This window comes from Castor canadensis, chromosome 14 (assembly GCF_047511655.1).
Source record: "Castor canadensis chromosome 14, mCasCan1.hap1v2, whole genome shotgun sequence".
Lineage (NCBI taxonomy): Eukaryota > Metazoa > Chordata > Mammalia > Rodentia > Castoridae > Castor > Castor canadensis.
Window position 1 is genome coordinate 54,414,572 of NC_133399.1, and position 22,695 is coordinate 54,437,266.

Genomic DNA, 22,695 nt, shown 5'->3' on the forward strand with positions numbered 1-22,695 from the left:
CTGGAAACAATCCACAAGGTCATTAAGAGATGAGTGAATGAACAAATTGTGGTATATCGATCCATATGAGATACGTATGAATTACTAACTATAGACAACAAAATTAATGAATCTTGAAATAATTACATTGCATGAAAAAAGTACATCTCCTTCCTCAAAAAAAGAAAATTCACTGTGTGAGTACATTTATATAGCACTCTAGCAGATTCAAATTACCTGTAGTGATGTAAAGTAATCAGTGGTTGTTTGAAGATGGAAAGAGGTAGCAGGAAAAGAGGGATGACAAAGGGGCATAGGAACAATTTTGGAAGTGATAGATATACTCATTATCTTAACTTAGGGTCATTTCACAGATATACACAGGTCAGAATTTACCAAATTGTACACTATAATAATGTGCAACCTGGGGATGGGGATATGGCTTACTTGGTAGAACATGTGCTAACCATGTGCAAGGACCAGGGTTCAATCCTCAACAACAACAACAAAAAAAAAGTACAACTTATTGTATGTCAATTTCTTCTCAACAAAGCTGTAAAAAATTAAAGATATAAAAACCTAAACTCTGAAATGGATTACCAAGTCACAAAAACACAAGGAGAAACCTTAAATGTATATTCCAATTAAAAGAAGCCAATCTAAAAAAGCTACAGGCTGCATTATTCCAATCACATGATATTCTGAAAAAGGCAAAACTATGAAGACAGTAAAAAGATAAGGGTTGCCAAGGATTTGGGGTTAGGGATGAACAGGTATGGCATGGAGGATATTATGGTCAGGGAACTATTCCATACTTTACTACAGTGGTGGATATGAGATTCATTTGTTAATATCCATAGGCTATACAACACCAACAGCGAACCCTAATTATGAACTCTGGGCGATGATATGGCACTACTGGTTCATTCACTGTAACAAATGTTTCACTCTGGTGTGGGTTGCTGGAGATGCTATGTGCACAGTGGGAAAATTCACTGAATCTTCTGCTCTTTTTTTGCGGGGTGGGGCAGTACCTGTGTTTGAACTTGGCTTCACACTTGCTAGGCAGGCACTTTACCACTTGAGCCACTCCACCAACCCTTTTTTGTGTTGGTTATTTTCAAGATAGGGTCTCACAAATTATTGCCCTGGCTGGCTTCAAACCTCAATCCTCCTGATCTCTACCTCCTGAGGAGGTAGGATTATAGGTGTGAGCCACAAGCACCCAGCTCTGCTCAACATTTTAAAATCTAAAAATGACTTTACTTCTATGTCTCTGGTCTCTTTTCTGGTTGGCACTCTAGACAGTAAATGTTTTCCTCTTACTTAATAATCACCAAGGTGATTTTATGGCTTCAATTGAGAGATAACCAAGTAGACATCACCACTTTGGACTTGTGTGAGCTCCAGACCTATACAGCCAACTGCCAACTTGGCATTTCTTATTGATGTCTCAGTACCACATAGATTCAATATTCCCCAAATTAAACTCATAACCTGACCAGCACTCCTCCACAGCAGATTCTCTTTCAGTGCTTCCACAGCAGTGCTCTGGACTCCCTACTAAGTATTTGCTTGCTAAAAAACTTAAAAGTCAACTTTGACATCTTTTACTCACTGCCCAGTATAAACTGTATCAAAATATGCTGATTTTTTTTGAGCTCATCCTCCACTTGTCTTCATCTTCTTCACTACCTCCAAGGTATCATTCTCCTTTCTGAGTTACTGCTAATTTCTTTCTAACCCAACTGATCATCCCTCATCACCCCAGCTTCTTCCAATTATTCTTACACTAGAACCCAGAATATTCTCAAAATTTAAATCTGATTGTGTTAACCCATCTCCCTCCTGTTAAACCTTGAATTCCTTCTCACAGTCTTTAAAATGAAGATGTATGACTGCATGGTCTGGCTCATTTACCTTTCTGTTCTCATTTTTCACTATGCTCCTTGCCTGTTTTAGTCACTCAAACCCTCTTCTTCCCAGAGCAGTGTTCACCACATTCCATCCTGCAGGGCCTCTGCAGATGCTCTTCCTTCTCCTTGGAAATCTGCTACCAACTTTCAAATTTATCTTTTCTTATTCAAGTAAAATGTTCATGACTTCCTAAACCAAGATAAATAAATATGACTTTTACAAACTTTAATTAAGATTTGAACAACTTTGTAACATGTGTTATAATTTTATTTTCAAGTTTAATAAAATCTAGCTTTTTCTCATACTATAAACTCTGAGGGTGGATCACTAATACCACAATCTGTGTGACCCCCATCCTTGTATCACTAGTGCTGGACACAAAGTAGCCATTCAATAAATATCAAACTGACAAGGAAGTAAGTAAATGTTGGTGAGGTCATATATATTATACAACTAGCTATTTAAAATAAAGTAGATATTGTCCAAGAAGGTATATGTACCTCAAAGATATCAAATGAAAGAACAGAGTACACACTGCCTGATTACACTGATAAAATATTTAAGAACAGGCAGAACTTAATAGAAGTCAGACTTACAGCTATCTTTTGGTATAAGGGGTATGCACTAGGGAGGTGTATATGAAAGGAGCCCTCGGGGCACTAAAAGTGTTCTCTCTCAATCAGGGTGGTGGATATGGGGAAATAAACACAAATTCATCACTTTTTTTTAAAATATGCTTTCTATATGTGTAATAGCTCAACAAATGGGAAGGCATTTTGGGGGGAAAAAAGGCATAAAACTAAGTATTGATGAGAAATATGCCCACAAAAGTTTATAGTTTGGGTAAGTTATGACAATCACTTTATAAAACACGGTGTACATTATGACCTTGTTCTATCTTTAAATTTTTATTGTAAACTGACAAATGTAAGAATTATAAATATTTATGAGATACAAAGTGGTATCATATGTATGCAATGTAGACTAACTCAAAGCTAATGAAGATCCAAAAAATTTTTCCTCCTATCTAATTGAAGTTTTGTATCCTCTAACCATCATCTCCACATTTCCTCTGTCCCAAGCCTCTTGTAACCATCACTCCATTCTTTGCATCTACGAGTCCAACTGCTTTAGATTCCACAAATACGTTAGATCAGGCAATGTTTGTCTTTCTGTGCCTGTCTTATTTCACCAAGCATAATGCCTTCCAGGTTCATTCATGTTGTTCCAAATGATAGGATTCCCCTCTTTTAAAAGACGGAATGGCATTCCATTGTATAAATAGAAGCACATTTTCTTTATCCACTATCCACTAATAGGAACTAAGGTTGATTTTGTATCTTGGTGGTTGTGAGTAATGCCACAATGAAATGGAAATTCAGATGACTCTTCTATATACTGGTTTCATTTCCTACATATACTACATAATGGGATTATAGGATCAAATAAAAGTTCAGTTTTCATACTATTTTCAATATGGCTGAACATAATTTACATTCAAATCAGCAATGGTCAAGGGCTCCCTTTGCTTCACATCTTTACCAACATTTATCTTTCATTTTTCTTTAATAATAGATTCTAACAGGTATAAGGTGGTATCTCAATGTGGTTTTAAATTGCATTTCATTAGTGATGTCGAACATTTTTTATAGACATGTTGGCCATTTGAATGTCTTCTTTTGAGAAATGTCTGTTTAGGTCCTTTGCTCACTGTCAAAACTGAGTTGCTTTCTTGCTATTGAGTTGAGTTCCTTATATATTCTGGATATTACTCCTTCTCAGAAGTATGACTTGCAAATATTCTCTCTCATTCTAGTTTCTTTTGCTAGGCAGAAACTTTTTAGTTTGATATAATCATTTGTCTAATTTTGTTTTTGTTGCCTTGAGATTTGGGGGTCAAATCTAAAAAAAAATCATTCCTAGACAAATGTCATTTCACTTTTCCTGCCTGCTGTCTTCCAGTATTTTTAGTTTCAGAGCTTATGTTTACATATCCAATCCATTTTGAAATGATTTTTGTGTATGATGTGTAATACCAGGTACCATTTCATTATTTTGCAAGTTGATATCCAGTTTTCTTAATATCCTTTACCGACGAGACTTCTTTCTCCATTGTGTGTTCATGGCACCTTTGTGGAAAGTCAACTACCTGTAGATGTGTGGGTTCATCTCTGAGCTCTCTATTCTGTTCCATTCATCAAAATGTCTATTTTTATTCTAGTACCATACTGTTTAATTACTGTAATTTGAAGTCAGGTAGTGTTCGTCTTTGCTTGATTGCCTTTGCTATTCAGAAGTTTTTGTGGCTTCGTATGATCTTTAGGATTTTTTTTTTCTATTTCTGTGAAAAATGGCATTGGTATTTTGCCAGATACAGCACAGAATTTTTATTGTAGGTTTCTTTGGAACAATCTACAATAGACATTTTAACACTACTAATTCTTCTAATTCATGAATGTAGTATCTTTTCATTATATGTGTCTTTTTGTTTAACTTTTTTTATGAATGTTTTATACTTTGCCAGTGTATAGGTCTTCTACCTCCTTGACTACTTTGGATTTTTTGGTGGTGGGGGGTGTCATTATAAATGGGATTATTTCCTTGATTTCTTTTTCGGACAGCTCATGTTAGCCTATAGAAATACTACAGATTTTTGTGTAATGATTTTATTTTCTAAAACTTACTAAATTCGTTTATTCTAATAGTTTTTTGGTGATGTTTTTAGGGATCATATAGCATATCATTAGCAAACAATAACAATTTGCTTCTTTTACTACTTAGATGCCTTTTTTTTTTTTTTTAACTTGGATCCTTTTTGTTTTTCTTGCCGTTTTTCTGACCCGAACTTCTACTACTATGCTGAATAGAAGTGCAAAGATTGGGCATCCTTGAAATTCAGTGAAGGGCTGTGGGCATGGCTCAAGTGACAGAGTGCTTGCCCGGCAAGCGTGAGACCCTGGATTCAATCCCCAGTACTGAAACTCTCATGACCATGGAAAGCTAACATATATTACAGCACCCTCGGAAGTGTCCATGAAAATGAGAATTTCATTCTTCTCAGAGTGCTAGAACCAAAGCTGATCAGATTTCAGGTAAACCTCTCTGAGTTCCATCAAAAATCTATGCACCAATACATCTGGAAAAAGATACATCATGCATGTTAAGTTACAGAAGAAAGTGAAAACAATTTACAGTTTTCAAACACAAGTCTTAGTTCTAAAGGCACAGAGATGGAGTCTCTGAAACACAAGCATCTGAACTGCTTCTCAGATGTGCAACTGTGTAAGTCACTGCAAGGCAAGTAACTTTAAGAATTCATTTAATGATGATACTGATTTTCAACAGAACTACAGGAAATCTCAGACAGCAATATGTAATATGCAAATCCTTCAGTATCATTAGGCTGACAAGTGCTCAGGGTTTCAAAATAAAAAAAGCATCCTCAAATCATGCTAAACCAATTCATATAAAATTCATTATTTATAAAATTCCTATGTGAAAAGTTAATAGTCACATTATAACAATTTTATAAATAGTCAGTTTCAAAGTATGTAGAAGAATCAAATGAGTCTTATGTATCCCAAGTAATTCATTCTTTAGTCATTCAACAGTAATGAGTACCCATGATAACATATTGAACCAGGAGTACCTGTTGACATCTGACTAATGTGACCTACAAAGAATAGTAATTTCACATGGCTCAATCAAAACCAAGGAACTTTGCTAGGACACACAGTGAAAAAATAAGTTCCCTGGCTCTACGTCAAACTCACACACAAAGACTCTGTGTGTGTGTGTGTGTGTGTGTGTGTGTGTGTGTGTGTGTCTGCAGATGTGTACGTTTACAGGGGTAGACAGGGACATAAATGATTGGCCAAATATGGTTAATCAGATGGTGTTACATACATCAAAGAATAGCACAAAAGGTTAAGGGGGAAAGAGAATGTAAGACAATGGTTGTTGCTATTTTATACTGGTGGTCAGGGAAGGCTTCCAAGTCAACACAACATTTCAGCAAAATCTGATCCTCAGAATCTCCTACAATGGCAATATCTGGTCACACTTATGAATTAGCGTATTTTAATTAAACTTGCAAGCATCTATATCTACCAAGTACATGCCACGAAAATTACCACTTCTGCTCACAGTCTCACTCTACACATAACACAACTTTCATGTAAACAGTACCAACCCATGGCACTACTGGCAGGTGGTGGAACCTTTATGAGGTGCGGACTACTAGGAGGCCTGCCCTTGAGGGAGATATTGCATCCCAGTCCTTTCCTCTCGCTCTTCCTTTCTCTCTTTCACTTCCTGGTCACCATGAGACAAACTGCATCTATTGCCATGTGTTCCCACCATGATGTGCTGCCTTCCCAGAAGCCAAACAGAAATGGGACAACTTATTATGGACTAAAGCCCCCAAACTGTGAACCAAATAAACCTTCCTATGAACTGATTACCTCAGACATTTTGCCACAGAGGTAGAAGCTAACACAATTTTGTTTTTTAAATCTAAGTTTCAATTTAATAAATATCTATATATAACAATATTCTTACATCTTCTGAAGAACCTGGGCCATCACAACCCCATTCGTTAAATCTTCCACTGATTGGCATGGTGTATCCACATTAAATGTCTGGATCTGAAAGAAAAAAAAAAAAGAATCCACAGTTAACTATATAAATATTTCTCAGGCTTTTTGGGGGGTGATTATTTTGAGGTTTAGAATAAACTTTAAAAAGAAAAAGAACCAGGCATGACAGTGCATGCCTGTAATCCCAGTACTCAGGAGGCTAAGGCAGGAGGATGGTGAGTTCTAAGCCAGCCTGGACTACAAAGCCAAGACCCTACAAAGTCAAAACCACCACCACAACAATAAATAAATAAAATCAAAATTTAAAAAAGGGAAACAATTGGAAACTTCTTCCCTTATGAGAAATTTCCTGTGATTATTCTATTTTTGGTAAAAGAGAAATTGTAGTAGACATTGAATGACTTCCCAGCAGGCCTTCTACTCAATCTAGCAAAATGATCACACATTTAACTCCTCTACCAGCAACTGACAGAGGGATAAACAGAGTAAAGATAATGTGGAACAAATATGGACTCAAAAGATGCTTCTACGCATGTGTGTAAATGCAAAAATGATATTTGTTGAAACTGTTCCAGGAATCAGGGAGGGGGATGAAAGAGAGCAGTGGAGGGTGTGAATTCAAGTATGATTTATTTGATACATTGTAAGAACCTTTGTAAATGCTACAATGTATCCCCACCTAGTACAACAATAATAAAAAAAAGAAAAATAAATATTAAATTTATGGCATCATGATAAATAAATTTCAGTGTTTGCACATATGGGGAGTTTAAATACATACTATAAATTTCTTGTTTTATTAGTTATGAACCTTGTATTAAATTTTCAGAGAATACTGCTTAAACTTTTAAATGAATAAAAAACAAACAAAAAAAACCCCAAAACAACAGCTGGGGGTGTGGCTCCAGTGGTGGAGCAGGCTTGCCTAGCAGGCGTGAGATCCTGGGTTTGATCCCCAGTACTGATAAAGAATGAGACACTTCTGGGAGAGAAAAGTCAACCTCCTATTAATGTGAGTAAGTGTGTGTTGCCTCAATTACTACTAGCAGGCACCTTATGACTACTTACAAGGACGCCAGTGTAAGAGAAAGCAAAGGCAGAGATAGAACTAGGTCCTTGTGGTAAAAATTGAACCACTGAATTTAAAAACCTTGAGGTCTCCTATTGTGTGAGATAACTTTATTGTTCAGGCCTAGCCACGTTGAAGTTTCTTTTACTCAGAGCCAAAATATCTTTATATAGATGCAAAAGTCATATTTATCATGGTTAGGTTGAATACTCAAATTTGTTTTTATTTCAAATATATTTTGAATCAGAACTATCTTTGTACTGGTCAACAAGATGTGACTGAGGAAAAAAATGAAGCATAACTATCACTAATTATATCTAGTAACCTAATATGAATTTAGAAGAAAATAAGTCATTGAAAATACACACAGACCACCCTCTCATAGAACTTTCAGTTTAGTGAAACAGTATTGTGGGAAGCATAAACAGCCAGCACAGAGACTAGAGGTGAGAATGTAATATAATCTAGGAATCAAGAAAAGTCTGGTATGAATGCAGAGGGGATGGTAGAAAGAGATGGAACAGAGAGAAACATAAAAAGTGAAAGACAGGACTAAGAAGCATTACCACACAAACCTCTAATAAGTCATATTAGGACTTTATCCTAAGTGAAATGGGGGGTAAGCAAAGGAGTTTAAGAAGGAAAGTGAGGCTATGAGATCTGAACTGTATAAAGTTCATACTGTTTACAGTATGAAGAAAGGATCAGAGGGGAAATTGCAGGATATCCTAATTTACCAAATTTGTATACGGTTAAACAAGACAGCGACAAGGAAATAGTGGAAGTAACACTTGGGTGAAGAGTTTTCTTTTTTATTAGGTTAGGAAAAAAAGAAAATTGCAGGGACAAACTGTATGCACATTTTAAAGTTTTTGATAAAAACTGCTGAACTTCCCTTAAATAAATGCTATTGCAATTTACTCTTACTAACTGTGGATGAGTTTCCACTTCTCTGTACCACACCAGACAGAGCTTCTTCATATTTTATACAGAAGAGTCTTAGGAGTAATGATGGTTATGGAGGCAGAGGCCAAGGGAATTATTTTATAGCTTCTTCAAGAAGTTTTAATTAGGTAAATATTTGGAAGAGGTGATTTGAGGTCCCAACCCAATACATGTAGAAGCTCAGGAAAAAATTAGAAAATGATCTAGGCCTGGTGGTATGTGCTTGCAATCCTAGCTACTCAAGTAGCTGAAGCAAGAGGACTGCAAATTCAAGGCCAGCCTGGGCAACATGAGACCCTGTCTCAAAAAAGCAAAACCAAAAAAAAAAAGTAAATAAATAAATGGAACAAGTAAACATCATATGCAGGAACTGACTTTGATCTTTACTCCATAATATCTACAGTTGCCTAACTGGTAATATGCTAACAACTTAAAAAGAAGTACCTGCTACTGGCACAAAAACAGACAGAAAGACCAGTGGAACAGAATAGAGGATCCAGATATGAAGCCACACAACTATAAGCAACTTATCTTTGACAAAGGAGCTAAAAATATACGATGGAGAAATAGCAGCCTCTTCAACAAAAACTGCTGGGAAAACTGGTTAGCAGTCTGCAAAAAACTGAAACTAGATCCATGTATATCACCCTATACCAAGATTAACTCAAAATGGATCAAGGATCTTAATATCAGACCCCAAACTCTTAAGTTGATACAAGAAAGAGTAGGAAATACTCTGGAGTTAGTAGGTATAGGTAAGAACTTTCTCAACGAAACCCCAGCAGCACAGCAACTAAGAGATAGCATAGATAAATGGGACCTCATAAAACTAAAAAGCTTCTGTTCATCAAAAGAAATGGTCTCTAAACTGAAGAGAACACCCACAGAGTGGGAGAAAATATTTGCCAACTATACATCAGACAAAGGACTGATAACCAGAATATACAGGGAACTTAAAAAACTAAATTCTCCCAAAACTAATGAACCAATAAAGAAATGGGCACGTGAACTAAACAGAACTTTCTCAAAAGAAGAAATTCAAATGGCCAGAAAACACATGAAAAAATGCTCACCATCTCTAGCAATAAAGGAAATGCAAATTAAAACCACGCTAAGATTTCACCTCACCCCTGTTAGAATAGCCATCATCAGCAACACCACCAACAACAGGTGTTGGCGAGGATGCGGGGAAAAAGGAACCCTCTTACACTGTTGGTGGGAATGTAGACTAGTACAACCACTCTGGAAAAAAATTTGGAGGCTACTTAAAAAGCTGGACATCGATCTACCATTTGATCCAGCAATACCACTCTTGGGGATATACCCAAAAGACTGTTACTCCAGAGGCACCTGCACATCCATGTTTATTGCGGCACTATTCACAATAGCCAAGTTATGGAAACAGCCAAGATGCCCCACCACTGACGAATGGATTAAGAAAATGTAGTATCTATACACAATGGAATTTTATGCAGCCATGAAGAAGAACGAAATGTTATCATTCGCTGGTAAATGGATGGAATTGGAGAACATCATTCTGAGTGAGATTAGCCTGACCCAAAAGACCAAAAATCGTATGTTCTCCCTCATATGTGGACATTAGATCAAGGGCAAACACAACAAGGGGATTGGACTATGAGCACATGATAAAAGCGAGAGCACACAAGGGAGGGGTGAGGATAGGTAAGACACCTAAAAAACTAGCTAGCATTTGTTGCCCTTAACGCAGAGAAACTAAAGCAGATACCTTAAAGCAACTGAGGCCAATAGGAAAAGGGGACCAGGAACTAGAGAAAAGGTTAGATCAAAAAGAATTAACCTAGAAGGTAACACCCACGCACAGGAAATCAATGTGAGTCAATGCCCTGTATAGCTATCCTTATCTCAACCAGCAAAAACCCTTGTTCCTTCCTATTATCGCTTATACTCTCTCTACAACAAAATTAGAAATAAGGGCAAAATAGTTTCTGCTGGGTATTGGGGGGGGGAGAGGGAGGGGGCGGAGTGGGTGGTAAGGGAGGGGGTGGGGGCAGGGGGGAGAAATGAACCAAGCCTTGTATGCACATATGAATAATAAAAGAAAAATGAAAAAAAAAAAAAAAAGAAGTACCTGCTTTCATTTTATAGTTGCTAAATTAATGCCCTATTTAGAAAAAACATCTTTCTGAAAAGTGTTCGCAGCCATTCAATCAATGTCAGCACCACCTCTCACTTGCCAAGCTCCAGCCAGAGGATAAGGGGTAAGTGCGGAGCTCTCTGTTCATCCTAAACAGACCACTCATAAATCCACCGGTGGTAAAGTGCCGGGAAAAAACTGGCTACAGAAGCCGCTTGAGGAGTGCACCCTCTTCCAGAGAGGTGGCACCAGACGCTGTCAGAAGTCAACGGAACTTACGATTCGCACAAACTCTTCTTCTAGCATCTGGTGCGAGAAATTGCTCAGGACTTCAAAACCGATCTGCACTTCTGGAGCGCAGTTATTGGTGCTTTGCAGGAGGCCAGTGAGGCCTAACTGGTTGGCCTTTTTGAAGACACAAACCTGTGTACTATCCATGCCAAACATGTAACAATTATGCCAAAAGATATCCAGCTAGCATGCTGCATTCCTGGAGAGCCTGCTTAAGAACCCACTAGGTGGAAAACATTTCATTCTTTAAAAAAAATTTTTTTCCTCTTCTTCCTGTTATTGTTAGTTCTGATCTTTTTTTTCCTTGGGGTTAAAAGGTAGCTAAGTATATGATTGCAAGTGGAAAACTGGAGGACAGAAATCACGTATTGGCAGTTTTTCCATTTTCATTTGTGTGTGGATTTTTAATATAAATGCAGGGATGTAAAGCATTAATGCAAGTCAAATGTTTTAGTAAACAGGTTTCAGCAGTTCAACAATTATAAATAAAACTGTTAAATTTCTCTGGACAATGCCAGCATTTAGATTTTTTTAAAAAATTCTTATTGATGGCAACTAAATGGTGTTTGTAGCATTTTCATCATACAGTAGATTCTATCCATTCACTACACTGTTCTGAGTTGTTCTACATACAAGTACATGTTTTTAATGTTGTCTGTCTTCTGTGCTGTTCCTGTAAGTTTGCTATTATAATACACTAAAGATACAAATAAATAATTAAAAAAAACATCTTTCTTAGAGGTTTGCATAGGAGGAAAAAGAGAATCAGCAATGAAAGCTGTATCTCGCTGCTCCTCTTCGCTGCCTGGTACCGCCATGGTGCGGGAGTCGGTGGTCGCGGACCTGCTGACCCACTTTCTGCGGGACTGTGTGGAGAACTGAACAAGTCCTGGCTGAAGCCGGGCATCTGGGGCGGGCAGCGCGAGGGCGCGGGGCCGCCGACTCCCCGTCCCCCAGGCTTGCCGTGGGGCGGCGGGTGCGGGGCGGGTGACAGCCGCGGGCTCCGGAGGAGGCGGGACGCCCGCGCCTCCCCGACCTTTCCCCGCGTTCCTGTGAACCCGCCCCGCCCCGCCCCGCCCGCGACCAACCCGCAGCGCTCAGTAAAGCGGCTCCCAGGAAAAGGAAAAGAAACGGCCTTGCGCCATCTTCCCAGCATCGCACAGAAGCGGGAACTGCTTCCTCCTCTGAAGGCCTGGGGAGGGACAGCCGGGAAGACAGCTTCAGAATACGTTGCCCACTTAATGACCCTAAAGTCAGAAAGCACATCCGTTACACTCAGAGAAAACAAAAATATTCTAGAAATACTAAAATTCAGATCATTGGCCTCGGTACCCAAGTTTCTCACTGACCAGGAACACAAGCGCTAAGACAACCATCAATGCAGTGATTGAATTCTTTCAATCAAACAAGGGGTCGCATCTTGAGCAGATAACATCAGCTCCATTGACAAAGCTGAAAGAAATTAAAGAGAGAAGAGCTACAGCTCAACAGTAAAAATCCAGGTTTACAGAAGACTACTAATTTATGTACGGAAGAAATAATAAAGTGTAGGACATATTTAATGTTGAAATAAAGAGTATGAAGTTTCTCTTGACAAGATCAGAGAAAATGGAAAATGATGATTTCAGCATCCATCAACTAGGCATATATTGCAACCCACGGATATTCATGTTGAGTTGGCCAAGGCCATGGTAGAAAAGGATAATGGAACTGCCAGGAGCCCTTATACTGCCACTCGGGGCCCAGCTCCCACTAATGCAGCTGAGGATGCAGCTGCTGGGGAAACTGCACTCCTTGGCACTGAGAGCCCTGCAGGAGGCGCCCTGGAGCCATGCACCATGGGCTGCCCCCTCAGCCTGGTCCTGTGGCCCCAAGTGCGGCACTGGGATTGGCGCAGCCACAAGACCACCTTGGATTTCTGCTTTGATGGTCTCAGCGAGAAGCAGGTGCACTGTCCCTGTGCAACAAGGCCAAGCTCAAGAGCCACAGCCTGGAGCAGGGCCGCCTGCTGGGCCAGGGCAAGCTTCTGCTGGGCTCCCTCCTGTTCCTCTGAGTGCAGGATCCCTTCTTGGGGACATGACAGCACCTGTCCTTAGGTCACTGGTAGCTATTTTGTACAAAATAAGTTATTTTTTTCATGAAAAAAAAAAGAACGCTGTATCTCATGCCTTTACCACTAACTGTGGTACAATACCCCAGAATGAGGGGCTTACAGAATAAACCCCCAGTAAATATTGCTTTGAATATAATGAAGTAATTCTAATCCCTAGCTTTATTTCTAACTTGGGGTGTAATCTTGGATATTTTTATTTCATCTCTCGCAAATACCAGTTTTTCAACGTAAAACTTGGGGAAAATAGCTTATGGAGGGAGGGGTGCGTTCTTTAGGGAATGAATGAGAAAACAGGTGCACATTAGGTATTCTGAAAAGTCTAAAGTTCCCAAACCGGGGTGTAAAACATGAGAATCATCTGGCAAGTTTTCAATTTGAAAATAACACATTTCTTAGCTCCAGTTGCTGAATCAAAATCTCTGGGTGTGTAGCTAGAAATCTATTTTTAACAAGATCAAATAATTTTTTTAAAAAATCTATCACCCACCAGTTCTCTGAGCTAATATCCATGGACATTTCATTACACTTAACTGCATTCAGGCATGAAATTCTACCTGAAAGGTCACAACCTTTCTTTCAATTCCAAGAAGCTCTATGAACACCACCCAACCTCTTCCTCCCGTCCTCCACAAAAGTATGAGAGTAGTAGTAGAACATGAGATCGTGGTGCTCAACCCGGGGTGATTTTGCTCCCTTGGAGACATTTTTGGCTGTTACACGTAGGCAGGTGCTATCAACATCTAGTGGGCAGAAGTAAGCAACACTACTATTAAATGTCCTACAATGTACAGGGTGCCCACAACAAAAATGTCTAATGGCAGTAAGGTTAAAAAAAAAAAAAAAAAAAAAACGCTGCTCTAGAGGAATGGTTCTTAAAATGTGTGTCCCATGTTACCCATGACACATGACTTGAGAGCTTGTTAGAAATGCAAAATCTCAGGCCTTATCCCAGACCAGAATTAGAAACTCTGAGCCTAGGCCCAGCAATCACAGTTTTACCAAACCTTCGGGTAATGCTAGTCCATGGTAATGTATGAGAACAACTCTAAGTCAGTAGCCTTAATGTTAAATATGAGGGCAATCTAAGCACAAAAGTGTAATGAAAGGCAGACTGAGGCTGGAAGCTGTACTCTGAACTACCATGCTATTTTGTCCTAAGTGCTTTTGAAGAACTTTAAACCTCTGTATAGCAGAGATTTCTTCATTCTTCCATTAGAGGATCAAATTTCAGCACATTGTTGGTTAGGATAAAGTCACACATAGCAGAGAGAATGGAATGTGGGAGATACCACCCTAAGAACTATAACCTTCCTAATCCTATAGTGGGCATTTTATACATTCCCAAATAAGTAATACAAAAATAACGGTACATTAGGGTTGCTGGGTTTTCCATAAGTGCACTAAGGCTGTATGATTCTTTTCCTACTTAGCTTCATGTTATTACTGGTAGGAGCATTCCAGATTCTTGTTTTTCAGTTTCTAAAACCCAGGAAAGGGTTGTAGATGTAGCTCAGTGGTAGAGTGCACACTTAGCATGAGCAAGAGCCTGGGTTCAATCCTCAGCACTCCAAAATTAGTGAACTAATTAAAATCTGGGACAGTGCAATAGTTTCACACGCAGTTCAAGAAACTGGCTTGACAGGGCAGATTTATTTATTTTTTATTTTCTAACAGGTAGGAATACCTTTTGACTCAGAGGGTGGGAGAGGAGATAGGGTGAAAATTTTTAAGCACATCCTGCTGAACCTGCTTGCTACAAAAACTGATTTGGAATTTAAGCTTAAAATATTTTCCATTAGTAGGATATTTCATACTATAGTAAATATGCATCTTTCAACAAAAATTTGAAGAGTGCTTCTTGGGCTAGTAGGCCCTTTGATACAACAGCAATTTATCCAGCATTTGGGGCAAGGAGATCCAGTTCCACAGAATGAATTCTGCTTAGGTGACTAAGAGTCATCTCTTTATGTGCCCGAGTTTTTATTATCTTAAATGTTTCTAGGCAGAGAACTTCTCAATGTGCTATATACGTTTCTCCAGTCTCAAATTAAATGCTATGTAAGGAAAACAAATTTTTATTTCCTACTCACAACTAAACAAGGAGGCTCCAGAGTTATATACAAGGCTGTCAGCCCAAAGATTGAATCATCAGATTGAACTTTCAGTTCTTGGGTCTTCACTGTCACCGACAGCTGCCTATATTTTGCTGAGTGTTGCAACACCATCTAGCTTCTCATGTGCTAAAAAACCACTACTCAAGTTGACTGTAAGTTTACTAAATTAGTGTAAATTATTCTAAGTGAGAGTCTTTTCATGAGAGAGGACTGTAAATCTTCCCTTACATTTAGCTTTGGAACTGTAATCAGCATTGTCTGGCCTCCAGATGGTCTGCTATGAGATAACCTGCACATCATGAGCTACTTCACATATTGTTCATATAAAGATTTTTTTTAAATAATGACAACCAAAAGAGAACTAATCCAGCATTCAAATTCAACTCATATTTTGAAACATTTTGATGAACAATGTCTTAAAATATTTTCAAATCTTTAAAATTGTACATCTAGGACTGGAGGTGTGGCTCAAGCAGTTACAGTGTGTGCCTAGCAAGCCCAAGGCTCTAAGTTCAACCCCCAGTACTGCCCAAAAAAACCATTGTCCATCTTTGTGTGGACGTCTGGTATCAATAATCTCTAATCTTATCTCCAGAAATTTTCCTTGATGAGGCTTCCTGACATTTCTAAAAGTCTATTATATCATATTCCTTGACCTCTGCAGCTGATAACATGGATTACCTGTTTTCCTGACACTGCAATTGATTCTAAATAGATTCTCTCAAAATTGTTTCTATTAGAAGTCCTTCATGGTTTTTCCTCTATACTTTTTATCACTCAAATAGCTGCACTATCATCTTTTTTGAAGATACTCTTAATAAATACTTCTCTATTTCCATGTCTTTTCTTTTCAGACTTTAAACAATATACCACCACTTTAGATTCAATTAATCTTTGCATTGTTGTTTACTTCTCTAGCTTTCAGGAAGGAAGCAAGGTACAAACCCAAGCAAGAAACTCTGAAGATCCTCAGCCTTCTATTACTAACCTCAGTTAAATCTATTCCTTCCACAGGATCAAAGAAAGTAGAAATTCTTCCCTTTATCTCTCCCTGCTTGGTCAAATCTTGGACGCATTATGCAACTTATCAGTATCTTCTCTTCTAAAACACAGAAGTAAAAGCCCATTTCCTTGCCTGAAGTTACAATCTATTAGAGTTGCATGTTAGCTAAGTATTATTTTGAACAATCTGATATCCCAAGAATAGTCTATTATAAAACCAAATAGATCAAGTTCTACTACCACTGTATATATTCTATGTTTCAGAGGACATAATTTGAGTCATGATGCAGCCAAATTATAAAAACCTGACTATTTTTTATTACATTTGTTACAACCAACCTAAGGTGATGTTCCTCAAATCTTTACAGCAAAGTGCCCTGCACAGAAGATAGTGATCGGACAGGGATCTAAACCTGTAACCTGGGCACCAATAAATAGAATTCCTTTGACATTTGAATTATACCTCTAAAATTAATAAAAAGGGGGCTGAGAGTGTGGCAACGGTAGAGCCCTTGCTTAGCATGGAGGAGGACCTGAGTTCAATCGCTAGCATCTTCCAAAAATACGCAAATAAAATACAGTCGCCTCTATAAATATATCCGTGTTCTTCTAGAAAGGACATTTAACATTTTTAGCAATAGGTAAAAGAACACTCTGAGGCACCTGGTTTATACCAGGGCACTGCGTACTTCTGTACCCACCTCCAACCAGAGCACGAAAAACATACACGCATGGGTTTATTGCCCAGCTCTTGAAGTGGCTGCTAAAGGCTTGATATTAGAAGCCAACACATTTGTTTTAAAATTCGAGAACCTTAATAACTGTATAATTTCAAATTAGAATCCCACAATGTTGCCCCACACTGTCTTTGAGTTCCATTACTGACTCCCCAGATACCTTCCAGTTTACGTTTTTACCTTTGCTACCTTTTACAAGAACCTCCACATCACTTACTTTCTAATAGCCAAAATGCATCTCATATTTTAAAATCCCCTGTCCCTGGTTGCCACTGGTATTCTGCCTACTCAGCCTTCCAAGTACTTCTCCCCCCTGCGACGGCTCCACCGTCGGACGGTCGGCGATCGTTACAACAAAGGCCAGGGGCGCCGCAGCCAGGGTTCCCGGCGCCTCCCCGGGCGCAGGCACGAGTGGCGCTGTGGTGTCGCTGGAAGCCCCCGAGCGAAGCGCCCGCGCCTGTTGGGCTGCACACAACAGCCCTAATTATAGTGAAGCCTGCACCCCATCATTAGCCTCCACAGGACAGGGTTCCACTCGGACAACCCGAACCGCCCATGCCTCAAGCCAGGCCAGCTCCTCTCGGACCCTGGGCCCAGCCCGCCCCATCCCGGCCACTTCGGCGTCCGCGGCCCACGCCAGGCCCCGGATGTGACGGCACCGTCGCCCTGGGAGCTCGCTCCAGGACGAGGGTGGGGGGTGTCCCAGAAAGGCGACCTGAGAGGGGGCCTTCCCACTAACCAGCCGGCCACCACGTACCCAAGTGAGCAGGCTTTCGCACAGCTCCACCCGCTCCACCGACTCCACGTTGAACATCTTCCTCTCGCGGGCGGATCGGCAGCGCCTCTTCGTTCAGCCAGAAACGGCGCGCTCTGCCTGGATCGAGTCCGCAGTTCCGGCAGCCGACCAGACTCTGGCCCAGCTTCTCCCCTGCGCCGCCGTCGCCTCTGGCCCCGGCGCTGTACAGTAGCTCCCGCACCGTCACCCCGTACCCCCACCTTCTCCTCGCGCTCGGGACCGCGCGCCCGGGCCCCGCCCGCCGCCTCGCGCCCTCCCCGGCCGCCCACGCCCTTTTGCGCGAGCGGAACCCGGAGCAAGCTGCGGCCGTGCCACTGCGCACACTCGCGCGCGCCTCCGACGCCGGCCCGCTGCGTGTCACCACGCGCGCGCGCCCGGCACGGCGGCGACGGGCCTTCCTCGCCTGGCCGCGCGCTCTCACGGAAGCTCCGCAGTGCGCGTGCGCCGGCGCCGGCACTCCAAATTAAAAAAGAGACAGCTAGTAGTTGCCCAGGAGGGGTGTCAGGGCGGTCCCCGGAAACAATCTCTGTTCTATCACCGGGAACTGGCGAGGTAGTTCCTCTGCGGTGGAGAGGTACGCGCTCCCCTACCCAGCCGCCAGCGCATGGCCGGACACGCCCCCGAACCCGGGTCCGCGGCAGGCCTGGACGGCTGGGCCCCGCGTGGGCGGGATGCCGGGGACACCGGGGCTGTGGGCTCTGCGGGCAGCGGTCGCTGTCTGGACCCCACGCTCTGCCTTTCTCCAGGAATCCGGGCTAAGCCAGGCATCGCCCCTTGCCGGTCTGGAACCGCCGGGCGACGGTGGAGGGGCCCAGGTGGTGGGCGACTCGGAGACTCTGGGTGGGCTTTGGCCCCGCCGAAGAATCCGTCGTTCCTCCCTGGTTCGCTCGGAGCTTCGACTCCCAGAAACGTTTACTCGAGGCCGGAGCGGGTGGGCGCCAGTTCACCGATGCGTAAGAACCTCGGCAGGTCTGGCCTGGTTCTGCCAGTGTTGTCTCCATTGAGATGCATTATTGACCAGCTCTCACCTTTATAGAGACACGAATCTGTGCAGGGTTTCCAATACGTTTTTTAAGCGCTAGAGCCAGCATATGCAGAAAAGTTCATAGGACATACATGTTTAGGGAATAATTAATAAAACACCCAGATAACAAAAAGAGCTTTGCCAGCTCCCCTGGAGTTGCCCTGCTCATTCCCTGTGTTCCTTTCTGAGCGAAACCCTCCTTAGCCTGGTTTTTGTGATGGGTACTTTTATAGCTTTGCCACCTGCATATGCATGTAGTATAGTTTTCCTTTGCCTGATTTTGAGCTTTTATGCGAAGAATCAAAGTGTGTTGTTCTGTGGCTTTCAATTAATATTAAAATATTTGGGCTTATCTATAGGTAAATTTCATTATTTGTATTCCACTGTGTGGATAAAGCAGTGTATCCATTCTGTTGATGTGCATTTTGTCCCACTTTAGGGCAATCAACAGTGCTAGAAACATTCGTGCGCTTGAATCCTAGTACAAAAGTGCTGGAGTTTCCCAGACACATGCCTTGGAGTCCTAGGAGAATTGTGGATCCATAGGGTATGCAGATAAGGGCAAAGTTGCTTTGGAGTGCTGCAAAGATAACTTCCCAGAACACATCTTCACTGGGTTTTGCAGTGAAGCCTGGATCACATCTCCTGTTAAGAGTAGGTTTTCTTAGGACTGGGGATGTAGTTCAGTGGTAGAGCGTTTCTCTAGCATATTCATGGCCTAGGTTCCAACCCCAGCACTGCAAAAAACAACAGGGAAAAAAAATAGATTTTTTTTCATTGAGCCCTGAGAACTACCAAGACAACACTGACTTTTTAATGATGCTTCAGAGTACCAGTTAACAGCACATGCATGATTTGGTTGTTTTGTGAATGTAAAACATTTTACTTGAAGTCTTCTGAGTGGTCTTTCTTGCGACTTTCTTCTTACACCAAGAATAGAAAAGCCTTTAGAAATTGTGAATATAAATCTCTTCTGTCTTTGATTCCTCTGTTGATGTGTCTGGATCTCTGTCAAACCATAGTTCCTGCATTCCACACTAAGTTGTTTCTGTAGAATCCCTGTCGCTTTAATCTACCCCTGTTAAGCAAGTAAATAGTAAATACATGCTAAATTGACTTAAGCCTGATTGGCAGTGTTTGTCTTTGACTGGGGAGACCACAGATATTATCTCTTGCTGGAGGAACTGTGGGAGGCTAAGATACAGTTGCCGCAAAGCCTCTTTTTTTAGGCTTGACTGTGGATCCACAATGCTTTTGTGCATGATGTAGTGTTCTTGAGGTTTATTTTGTAGCTCAAGTTAGCCTCAATGAAGGAAGTTAAAGTAAAAGCTTCTTGAATGTGAGAAATTGCAGAAACCATATGGTTATCAGATTTCTACATGATCTCGTGTAACAAAACACTTGAGTTTCTCTATTCCAGGAAGTCCTAGAAGTTTCTGTTTTCCCATTATTTGTATGTGCGTGTGTGTGTTTGCGTGTCTCTTCCCGTCCCTGAAAGCTTAAGGAAAAGACCAGGAGAGGTGAGGTGAACCTGTCTTAGCTGTCTGCTTACTCCCTAACTCTGGTTAACTGGGGGCTAGTTCTCATCTATAGCTGTTTATCAGATTCAGGGGAATACTGTGGGGTCCTATATGACAGTGTTCCCAAATTTATCCAATTTTCCCAGGGAACACATACTGAGAGCTTTGATTAAAGAGAGTTTGAGATTAAATAGTGCAGCTGTTGCACTACTTAAAAGGCATGATCAAGTTTTTTCATAGTTCTGCTATTTCCTTGATAGTTGTTAATAATAGTAATCAAAATGTTATAGCTTCCTTTTACACAGAACCTATACATCATTCCATACAATATGTTAAATGTTTTACCTTCATGATATAAATTCCACAAAGTAAGACTTTTTTTCTTTTTTCCAAAAAGAAGTGGCAGCTTGATGTAGTTCAACCTAATTTTGCTCATTTTACATATGAGGAGGCTGAGACTCAGACTTTACATAAGTAAATGTTGGCTGACTCCAAAATGTGTACATCTTTGCTGTATTACACTACTCTTCAGTAAGTCAGCCAGCTAAGCAGTAACAAAATCAGTTATTCTTTAGACTTCTGTCAGTTCCACTACATGCTTTCCAAGATCTGTCGTGTTTTGTTTTTGTAAATCTCCAACAGTTAAAAACAGGGTGCTAATAACTTTATTTTCATATTTGACAGGATCTCATGAAATAGATTAAATACCATGTTCTGTACATTTAATGACCTTGTTTTGGGGTTTCAAGTGTACAGTAAGGAGGAGGGCTTCCTCCTTATCACATGTAAGATCAAGGGAATAAGATGTGTTTCCTGATTGGAAAAAGTCTATGGCATAGTGAGAGAACTGCTCAGTGGTATGCCTTGCAGTCCAAATGGGTACCTCCATTTGCCCATACTGAGCTCCTGGAAGGCACCCTCAGGAAACTGAGTGACAAAGTGGTGGGTAAGAAGGGGCACTGAAGCCTAGCCTGCATCTCAATAAAGGGGGCAAATACTAGCATTACTTTTATTAAGTAATAGGTACTAGAGAAGAATTCACACGAAGAACTATGTCCTGGGGGAAATGATAGTCTGGCTCTCTTGTCCTATACCCTGCTTAACTACTTTAACCTTTTGTTTTTATCTTTTTTTCTATTTGAAAACTCTGAATCAGGGAAATGTCATGGTGAAAGGAACCAAAAAAGTCATCAAGCCCAACTTTAACAATTTGCAGGAAACAAGAGATCCTGAGAGACCGTAGGATCATAGCTGTAGTAGCAAAACTGGAACTAAAATCCAGGTTCTTAATATCCAAGCAGTAACTCTTAGGGCTGCAGTTAAGAACCTGTGCTATCAGACAAAATCAGCAACACTATTTCATTCTAGACAAGCACTGACTCCAAAAAAACCAGAAATTGGAGAACTACAGTCAGGTTAATTTTGGAATTCATCTTTAAGATTGAGCTGTTATAATCAGGCATGGTGGTACATGTCTATAATTCCAGCACTTGAGGGGCTGAGGCAAGAGGATCAAAAGTTTGAGGCCAGCCTCGGCTACATAGTGAGACCCTGTCTGAAAAACAAAAGTTTGAAGTGTATGTCATCTTCTCAAGTAGAAAATTATGATTTGTTTCATTGTTTATCCCCTGTAATCTCAAATTAAACTATCTTTTCAAGACAAGGTGCCTTATAGTACCTTATTTTTGAGCCCCTAATCCCAGTTTTACTTGGATTATAAAAACTATGACAAGTGCTATTGAAGCCCCCAACAAGTGCATAAGACACCATTAGTAGATCTCCATGTGGCAGCTCCAGGCTTAATTGAGATTTCCACATGGCAGGAAAATGCAGCTGACCTCTTTCTCTCAACAACATTGAACACTTCTGCTGTAAAATAATGCAAATAACGTATGGGTATGCAATGCTTATGTATCCTGGGTCACTGAGCTCTCAAAAGTGTACAGAAAGCAATTTCTTAAGGGTATAATTGCATAGACATCAAATTATGGGTAGTATGTATATAAAATGTGTATGGTAACTGTCTAAATGTATAGCACAGGAGAAAATATGAGTAATAATTATAATGCCTCTCTTGATGCACTTAACTTGCAAAGCACTTTCTCCTTAGTTAATTTGATTTAGTCCCCAAAACTGGAGTAATTAGAATCAGTAATTAGAGGCTGGGAATCCTGGCAGGGATACCATTTCGATTATCTGTGAGCAGATACAAGTAGTTCTCACAGCCACAACATTTCTAATTTAAAAAATAGGAAGCCTCATAAAATTAAAATCTCAGCTCACTACTTGGCCTGACTTTAGATTATTTGAGCCTTTTTTTTTTCCAGTTTTAGCTTGTAGTTTAACTGTTCTTTTGAATGAAGATACTAAAAGTAGAGCTCTGGGTTTACTTGTGTGCACCTGCGTAATGCCTTTGAAACCTGTTATTTAAGTTCCTGATCTATCAGGCTATTACTGTGTGTCAAGCTGAGAAA

At 40.5% G+C, this 22,695-nt stretch overlaps 2 protein-coding genes across 5 annotated transcripts in view; one reads left to right on the forward strand and one right to left on the reverse strand.

Annotated features, from left to right (window-relative positions):
• Hook3 (hook microtubule tethering protein 3) overlaps positions 1-17,919 on the reverse strand; it is a 113,789-nt gene extending 95,870 nt beyond the window's left edge. The window contains exons 1-2 of one of the 3 annotated variants that reach the window (XM_074054576.1): positions 17,639-17,919; positions 6,457-6,542 (exon numbers count right to left, since the gene is read on the reverse strand). In XM_074054576.1, the coding sequence (XP_073910677.1) occupies positions 6,457-6,542; positions 17,639-17,695 (143 nt within the window). In that variant the 5' untranslated portion in view covers positions 17,696-17,919. The remainder of the gene's footprint in view (positions 1-6,456; positions 6,543-17,638) is intronic. The other 2 variants (XM_074054577.1, XM_020184692.2) reach the window with 2 other exon arrangements.
• A 154-nt stretch (positions 17,920-18,073) lies between these two features.
• Positions 18,074-22,695, forward strand: part of Rnf170 (ring finger protein 170) — a 32,663-nt gene continuing 28,041 nt past the window's right edge. Inside the window, exon 1 of one of the 2 annotated variants that reach the window (XM_074054580.1) lies at positions 18,074-18,251. The gene's annotated coding sequence lies outside the window, so the exon portion shown is untranslated. The remainder of the gene's footprint in view (positions 18,252-22,695) is intronic. The other variant, XM_020184685.2, reaches the window with a different exon arrangement.